We start from the raw sequence: 8,815 nt of genomic DNA, 5'->3' as shown, positions 1-8,815 counted from the left end.
GTGCATTGTCCAGACTCGGTTATTGATTGATATTCAGGAGAAAGACAGCCAGGCTAGAGGCTCCAACAGCTCTCTATGGGTCGGATGGTTTTAAATTGTAAAGAGGTTTTCTTTCAAAATTCCCAAAGCTTCCTGCGTTCCACACCTTATAGCAAAGCTCACGTTGCATTGAGGGAGGGAGGCTACGGATTAGAAAAGGTGGGAAATGAGAGAACGGTATGGTGGGAAGCCATGCAATTAAAACACTGACTGAAATTATTACCTGATTTCATAATTGACAGAATATTTAATTCAGATATAGTAAATTGACACACCTCTACACAGAGACAATTATGACTGACTGTATAACACCTGACAGAATCAATTATAACTGACTGTTGTTTGATACCTTTGCACGGAAATAAATGAAACAGACATTCAGAACAGAGACGGCTGCTGCCTGTGTGCCTAAGCCTGCCTTAATTAAAATAAAATAACCAGTAGGCGATGTTAAAATGTCTTTGCCTCGTGCTTTCTAGTTCAGTGTGTTTCGTTAAGTCCAAAAAGGGTTTTACAAAGAGTAAAGCTGAAAAGAGATTTTCAGTTTACTGACACGGAAATAAAATATCTGAAATAGAGATGGTTTCCTTAGATGAGAGAATACTCCACTTTTTAAAAAAAATAGTTCTGACATCTTATTTGATCAGTTGACTTTTAAATAAAATATTTAAGACAAGTTCAACATGCAGATGACGGTCTAGTTCATCCCATGTAGAAAATACTGTAGCTTGCATGATTTTGAGGTTTTAGACTCTACTTAGTAGAAACCAACTTTTAAATTAGCAGTTCATTTTCTTGTCTGATAAAATATTGTGTGAATAGTTAATAGTCTAGTCTGACTCGGTTTTCATTGTTTTCATAGGGCTTGGGGACAGGATATTTTTGGTAATGAGTGTATAACCCTAAGGAATCATCATGTAGAAAGGACCAGGGTAAAAAAGCTGTAGATACATGTTCCTCAAATGTTGTTCCCAGGAAAAGTAGATTCGCTTTGCTGGTGTATTAAGATGAGTGCCTTCCAGTGTTACTTCAGTCCACTAGAGTATACTTTGCTGGTGTGCTCGTGTGTTCCTTCCCTGTCTTGAAGTTTGGATTTTTTTGTTGGTTGTTGAGACAGCAACAGCCATGGCCAGTGGCATCTCTGTGGGTGGGACAGGATGGCTGCACGTCTTCTCCGCCTCTTGCCTGATGTCCTCTTGAAATCTTTTAGCAGTTGTTGCTTCGGGTCAGGTGCTCGTTAGATGGCCTCTTCCCTGACTCCCAAAACTGGAACAGGGTGAAGGAATCAGGTTCTGCCAGCTACATGAACTGGTTTCCACCATTTAACCCTGGGATTTTCCCTTGAGTTCTAAAGTGGCGGGTGGGTGTAGCATTAAGGGCAACAGAGTGACAGAAGCCTAACGTGGGTGGCCCAGGTGCCCAAAGCAGGGAGAGAAAAACCACGAAGAAGGGGTGAGCCCTTTCCCCACCTCAGCTCCCACCCCGGATGTGGCCTGTGACAGCTCGTGCAGTTCTGTTTCCTAGAAGACCTTCCAAACATTATTGAGTCAATTCTCATTGGGGAAGCAAGTAGGAGCTTTTTTCTGCATCTCTAACCGGCGTGGAATGGTGCCTGGGCTGTATTGACCGGCTATGGGATATGCTGGCGGTCACAGTTGTCTTTCACGAGGAAGAGCACCAAGTGACGCTGGTTGTCATTCTAACTCCGCTGTGTAGCAGCGTAAATAGTCCCCTTTCTAACCAACCTGGTGGGAAAAGTCAATATCCCATCAGCAGAGGAGGTAAACACATCAGGAGCTGTGCCCTCTCTCTTCCTCCCCTGCTCCGTCTCACCACAGCTCTGTAAATGTCTCTCCCCGTCACACATGCATTTGTGTCATTCACATGCATGGGGCGCTGGCCTCGGGCCGCCACTGCTCGGGCCATTGTTGTGTATTCCCAGCCACTGCTCGGGCCATTGTTGTGTATTCCCAGACTCCGATAATTAGAACTCAAAGTGTCTCTCTCCTCGCTTAACGATGCGCCCCCTCTCTCTCTTCTCACCTCTTTCCACCCGCTTTGGGCATTTAAATCCTCTCTACAAAACTTTTTGTTGTTGTTTTTCGAAAGGCAATTGATGTAATTTAGAAAAGGTTGTGGAGAACAAACACGAATGTGTAGCTAAGGAACAAAAACCTGGAGACCAAGTTTTCATTTTCCAGGTGCTTTGTAGACTTCTCTGTTGCTCTGTTGTTTCCGTGGGGTTATTTCTTTTGGTGATTGATATGCACTACCTTCCCTGTTTCCTTCCCGATGCTTTCCTATCCCGGGGCGCGGGACAGCCTCGCTCCCCCCAGCCTCCTTGGCCCAGGCCAGCATCTGGGAGCCTGCCCGTCTCTATCTGGGAGCAGTGACACGGGGTGCAGGGACAGTGAGGGGCACGGGGCACAGTGAGCCTTGCCGAGCGTGGGCTCAGGGTTTTGGCTACCTGGGTTTGCTGTTTCTGCATCCTAGATCTCCAGCTATGTGCCCTGGGGCAAGTGACTTAACCGCCCAGTTTCCTCAGCCATCAGATGGGGAATTCTTTTTAGAAGGGCCTCTCCAAACACCTCACAGGGTTCCTGAGCAGCTTTGAACAAAAGCTGTATCATCTTAACCATTCTGGGCAGGGTTGGCAACCCCAGGGCTCACCCCCGTCCCCAAAAGACCAGACCTGGGTATCTCTGCCCAGTGCTCCTTCCAAAGAACCAAATGTAGAGGTCTCACACCCTGGGGAGGGAAAGGAAGGACCCTCTCTCTCCGGCTGAGAGTACCCTTCTCTAAGGCCAGGGATGAATGGGGTGGAAGGAGCAGAGGAAGGACGGCTGCACCCCTCAAGTTCACGGGCACACAGTGTGGACAAAGAAGAAAAAAGCAATCTTGCCAATGGGCAGGTACTCTCCAGACAGCCTACCCCTCGCCTCTGAGCAGAGGAGATTCTGTGTAATAGAGGGACGCAGATGGAAGGGACTAGAAGAAACTAACTCGGCCCAGCTGATCTGGGGAGTTTGAGTTGGGAGGCTCTGCCTTCCTTTTGAGACAAACTAGTTCCTGCCACATCCGAACTTTGCATGCAGTTGTGTGCATGTGCTTGACAGTGCCGCGAATCCGGTGTCTGGGAGTGGAGTTCACCTTGCTTGCCGCACACGGCCGTGCACCTGCAGTTCCCGTCAGTCGTCAGTCGAGGGTGGCTCTGTCCCCGGTGCGCTGAGTCAGCTAGGTACTGAGAAGTGGCGGGCAGGGGGAAAGAAGAAAGGCTTCTACAGAGGAATCTTGGGGTCCTTTCCCCACCCCCACCCCGGCATGGGACTGGCCCCAGGGGTAGACCAGCCACAGGACCGTGAGGACATCTGACCTGGAGGTGAGAACAGAATGCACAGCCCCTGCTTCTGGTACTTGAGCAATACTGAATGCTCTTTAAAAGAAGCTGCCTCTGAGACTTGTAATCCTTTTACTTTTATTTCTTTTTAGATAAGTTGAAGAAGCAGTTTTTTACTCCCAAAGTTCTTCAGGACTATAGAAAACTCAAGAACACAGCAGAGCAGTTCTTGTCCCAAAGTGGCTACTCCGAAGTGAATCTCAGCAAACTCTTTGCCGATTGTGCTGTGCGGTCCTGAGGGGTTCCCGGAAGTGGACGCTCGGGGGCGGTGGAAGGAAGACCCGCATCCTCGGCACCTGCACCGTGGCCCTGGCTGCTTCTCCTGCATCGCTTTTCCTTTGGGACTACATATCATGTTTGTGTGGATGTTGCTTGGGAGGGGGATTATTAAGGGCGAAGGAACTGCAAAAATATTTAATCTGCCAAGCACCAGAGAACAGCAAAACCGCCTTCCCCTGACAGTATACCTCGTGCTGTCGAAACACCACCTGGAGATGGCTGCGTCACATTCGCACTGGGGACTGGATTTCTAGGGGAGGGGTCGGTGAGGGAAGAGAAATTGAGAGTGGCTGGGATGCAAGTCGCCCCAAGCTTTGCCCCAGGACCTTCAGCAGAGGCGCCCCCAGAAAGAGGGGGGTTCGTGGAGCTTGGTCGGAGGGCTGACACTTTGCCTTTTCACGGGCCAGTTAAATCCAGTCTGAACCCAAGTGCTTCCCGGGCTGCGGGCTCCAGGAGTGGCTATCCTTTTCAGTCTTTCTGTCATATAGGTGGCCGAGGGGGGAGATTTAGAAGCCTTGCACTGACTAGATAGATTAAACAGAGCTTACTTGTGTATTGAATTTCTCCAAAGCCCAACATGCACGCGTACATGCACACTGGGCAGCCGTTTTACACTCACCTTCCTTTTTTATTTCCTCAAGTAGAAAATCTAGGTAAAGGTTTATACAAAAGGAAAGCACATGTTAAATAATTTCACATCCTATAGCATTTCATTAAAAATGTGTATAGGTTGCGGTGAGGATCATTGTGTTATATTCAGAAAAACTGGGGGGAGAGATGGTTAATCGCCCCTGGCGCTATTTTTCTCATTTCTTCAGAACGGTGCCTTTTTGCCAGAAGCCAAACGTATTTCAACGTATCAGTCTTTCCTTTCTTACGTTCTTGGTAAGATTATACTAACAAAACATATTTCCCCTTGTACAACTATGCTATATTCTTAAAAAATATCTACCTATGGATTTTCATAAAAGAAACATATGCTGTGCTTTTTCTTTCACTTCGGAATAAAGCTTTCTAAAGGGAAATCAGTTGCAGTGACTCCTTATCAGGTGCGAAGACTGGACTGGAGAGGGCAGCCAGGAGTAAGGGATGACTGGAGACCATCCCATTCCCAAACCTCAGCCCGCTCAGGTCTCCACTCAGAGATCCTCGGTGTGATGTATGTTCCAGTGTTCTGAGTGGCATTTCCATGCACTTTGTGTCCTTTAAGAGATGAAGTATGGCTTCTCATGTGCTTTGCTGACTTGGACAGCTAAAGAGAGCTAAGCCGAGAGCCCAGTGCTGTCTCCTTTTGGAAAGCAAGGCTGATGGCTCCTGGGAGAAAGGTCACCCGGCTTGGACCCTAGTAAAGGCTTACTTGTTAAGCAGTGGAGGTGACGCTGCCCTGTATCTTGCTTTGCCTTCTCTTTTCTTTCCCTCACCCTCTCCTCATTTCTCCTCTGTCTCCTATACTCAGGTTCTAAGTAGAAACACTGGGTTAATGGCCGTGTCGGTTAATTAATTAATGCCTTGGCACCGCAGGCTCTGCAACCTATCAGAAGTTGCAGCACCCAGGCTGCTCTGGGAAGCTAAGGATTAGGTGGTTTTTCCTTGCTGTTACCGTAGAGGGTTATAGAGACGGTTCTCTAATGTATGCTTCCTGAGCCCACACTCCCACTTTGCTTTCCGAAGAGAAGGCGCGTTTTCCTTGATTTCTGGGACCTGGGGTGATTATGGTAAATACAAATAGAGGGTTATCTTCAACTTGCTCATCAAGAAACTCCAGGAGGGGCTTCCCTGGTGGCGCAGTGGTTGAGAGTCCGCCTGCCGATGCAGGGGACACGGGTTCGTGCCCCGGTCCGGGAAGATCCCACATGCCGCGGAGCGGCTAGGCCCGTGAGCCATGGCCGCTGAGCTTGCGCGTCCAGAGCCTGTGCTCCGCAACGGGAGAGGCCACAACAGTGAGAGGCCCGCGTACCGCAAAAACAAAAAAAAAACAAAAACAAATCACTAAAAAAAAAAACTCCAGGAGACAGAAACAGGTTCTCACTGGTCTGCTTCTTGTCCCTGCATCTAGATTGTAATCACGGTGAGGGCAGCAACCATTTCTGTAGAAAGTCCATAGAAAGTCAGACATTTCTTAGTACAGTTCCCGAAGAGTTAACACAGTGGTTGATGTTTTTTAATTCAGGTCAGTAACTCCAGGTTAGTTAAGAGGCTTTTCTGAGAGGCACCTAAGGATTCCAGGAGGCATGTGAGGCTTCCAGGATTTTATAGAAAGTTGAAACTGCAACTCTGTGAATTCCACTGGATCTCTCTGTTGGAAGATTGGAACATGGCATGGTCACTTTTCCCTGAGAAAGGTTTCTACTCCCTGATTTGCATCGGTTGTCAGCGCATGGGTACAGAGATGCTACCCACTTCTTTGTCAAGGGGGAGCCTCCCCATATGTCTCCACAGGCTCCCTGGCATGAGTGTTAAGCTCAGGTGATAAAAGTGAAACAGGCTGGGTTCACACTAGAGAGTGGCAGGGCCTGGTAAACCCAAGTGGCCATGTCCCGTCCAAAGGGGGCAGCAGCTACTCAGCAATTCTGGGAGGGACAGAGCCCAGGGTGGCCATACGATCTGGTTTTCAAGAGAAGCCAGGAATCCAGATATGCCACGAAGTGTCTTGATTTCTAAACCTTGGCATTCTAAATGCTGTGGGCCAGACTAAATAGGCTAAATTTCCTTTAGTGCCCTAAAGGAACCCATCTGAAAGGGGCATGTTTCCTGTTGAATTTAGGGTCTGCCTACGACAGGGAGCACATCTATCTAGCAAGGGTCACAACCTGCTCTCAACTCTCCTTCATGTAAAGGGGAACAGGGGAGGCCAGAAGTTGAAAATCGTCCAAGAGCTTGCTCAGTTAAGGTTTTAATTTGTCTAGGAAACAGACGGGGCTCGTCTCGAGACTGTTGCCCAAGACGTGGGGCTAATCAAAGTTGACAGACTGGAGTTTGGGACAGGCTGGTGAAAGGGGATGAATTCGTTGCCCCTCACAGCCACTTCCTTCTCCAGCCCATACCTCCTCTTACCAACAACACACATACAGACACACCTCAACACGCCTTTTCGAACATAGCATTTAAATTAGTTTGGCAAGTAATGCAAAGATAAAGAAACTCCAAAAGCAGATTTCCCTATCTTGTGTCAGGGTTTTGTGAAAAACACACTAAACCCCAGACCCTCAATTCAGTTCCCCCATCTCTCATCCCAAAGTTTAACCCGCCTCGCCTTTCCTTTCTCCTTCTCTCTCTCTCTCACTGCTCACCTAAATATTTCTTAATTGAACGGTTTGCTGTGGAGCTTCCTTATAGCAGTTTAATAGATTAACTCATCTGAGCCAGCCTCAAATTTCAGATTAAAATTCCTTCATCCCGAAGGCAGCATTATCAGGTTGTTGGAGGCTGTTTTCAAACCTTGGTTTTGAATAGCAGCGGCTCTGCATTAATTTAACCACTAAGCTAATAAGTAGGTTTCGTTTTGTTATGCTAAGCTTTATTGCTTTTCTTTTGATCAGAATGGTGTTGTTGAGCAAAGCAGCAGACAAGGCATTCTTTGATGAGGGAATTAGCGCTCCATTCTTCCTCTATTATTCATAGCACAGTGGAATATGTAAGTACCTGAGGGTGTCAAAGGAGCGCAGGTTCTATTGCAAAGTGCTCGCCTTGTTTCTCTCAATAGCTGACTATGAGATGATAAACCGCTTAATACACTGTGCTAATTGGATGAGAGCAAAAAGAGATGGGAATTAAGGCGAGGCAAAAGGAGAAAGTGCAACCAGCCTTCAATTCACTCTTTCACCACTTTACCAGCACCAAAGGAGGCACAAGCTTTCTATAAGCAGACTAGAGGTTTTGTGCAGAGATAAAATGAACGTGTTAGTGGATTCAAGTAATACACTAATTATTGCACAGTATAAATACCACTACTGGTTTTATAACAGGGAGGTAAACTTCTTTTGAGAGGGTTATAGGATTGCTTGGCAGTGGTGTAGAACCTAATAAGGGCCCAGAGTAATAACCCCCTGGATTAACAAAATTGCTGCTTGTAGAAGTATGATTCAGACTTTTACGAAGATTTCCAGAGAATGAATAAAAATTACTGAATGACATTTCTTAATGTACAACTGGTAATCACTCTCTTTTCTTTAAAGGAAAAAATGTATACTTCAAACTGGACTGTTAATCACGTCTAGGGACAACACAACTTTTTCCTTTGAAAAATACTTCTCCCCCCCCCACCCCGCCCCAGTCAGGTGACAGCTTTTCTTCTCCCCGCCCCCCAGCCAGGCTGCCACTGTCACTTAAATACATAAGCAATTGCTCCGTGGAACTCGGTGTTCCAAAATACCATTTTAGGGCCCATTTAAGACTCCCTTCATTCAGACACACTTCTGTGTATACACGTACGTGCATGCTCACGTACACATTTTTTTCCTCTAAAAGCAAGTTGAAGTAACTTACGTATAATTTCCTTTCCTCTAACATCAGCCCCTTTTCCATTCTAGTAAGATCTTTGCACTCAAGATGATATGAAAAAGAGAAGTACAAGTGCCTTGTCTCTTGGCATTACAGATCAAAACCAATAATAATAAGTGTTTGCCCCAATGGGCGGCGGGGGTAGTAGGAGAAAAAAAAGTGGGAAACTGGCCAGGACCAATAGTGGTGACTTCAGCTGAAGACTGAGTTTCAAGTCCCAAAACCTTCCTTTTGGCGGTCACTCTCCTTAATTCATCCACTTTCTATCTTTCTCACACAAACCTAAGCTGTCCTCCCTAACTGTCCACAGTCCAGCCCATGGGTAGCTGCTGACGGAAGAACACTTAGGGGCACCTTCTGAAAATACTTTGCCAACTGCTCCCTTCTTGCCTTGCCTTTTGGGGCTCATTCCGGATCTGGCTAGCCTGTCTGAAAATGTAGCAAATTAACTTAGCCTTTCCCCTCATCCTTCCCACAGAGGCCAGACCGGGCTCCCTCACCCCTTACCCAAAATGCTGTAGGGGTGGCCCTGGGAAGGCGGGTGGTGGGGCATTTCGGCCTGGGTGTGATAGGGAACAGCAGTACCCCCATCACAAGGGC

General features: G+C 47.2%; 1 protein-coding gene across 2 annotated transcripts in view; it reads left to right on the top strand.

Moving 5' to 3' along the window:
- Window positions 1-4,740, top strand: part of POLA1 (DNA polymerase alpha 1, catalytic subunit) — a 305,701-nt gene extending 300,961 nt beyond the window's left edge. For both annotated transcript variants that reach the window (XM_067723410.1, XM_067723408.1), the window contains one exon: window positions 3,529-4,740. In XM_067723410.1, the coding sequence (XP_067579511.1) occupies window positions 3,529-3,674 (146 nt within the window). In that variant the 3' untranslated portion in view covers window positions 3,675-4,740. The remainder of the gene's footprint in view (window positions 1-3,528) is intronic.
- The last annotated feature ends 4,075 nt before the right edge of the window (window positions 4,741-8,815 follow it).

This window comes from Pseudorca crassidens, chromosome X, assembly GCF_039906515.1.
Source record: "Pseudorca crassidens isolate mPseCra1 chromosome X, mPseCra1.hap1, whole genome shotgun sequence".
Lineage (NCBI taxonomy): Eukaryota > Metazoa > Chordata > Mammalia > Artiodactyla > Delphinidae > Pseudorca > Pseudorca crassidens.
This window is presented reverse-complemented; position numbering and strand designations above follow the sequence as displayed.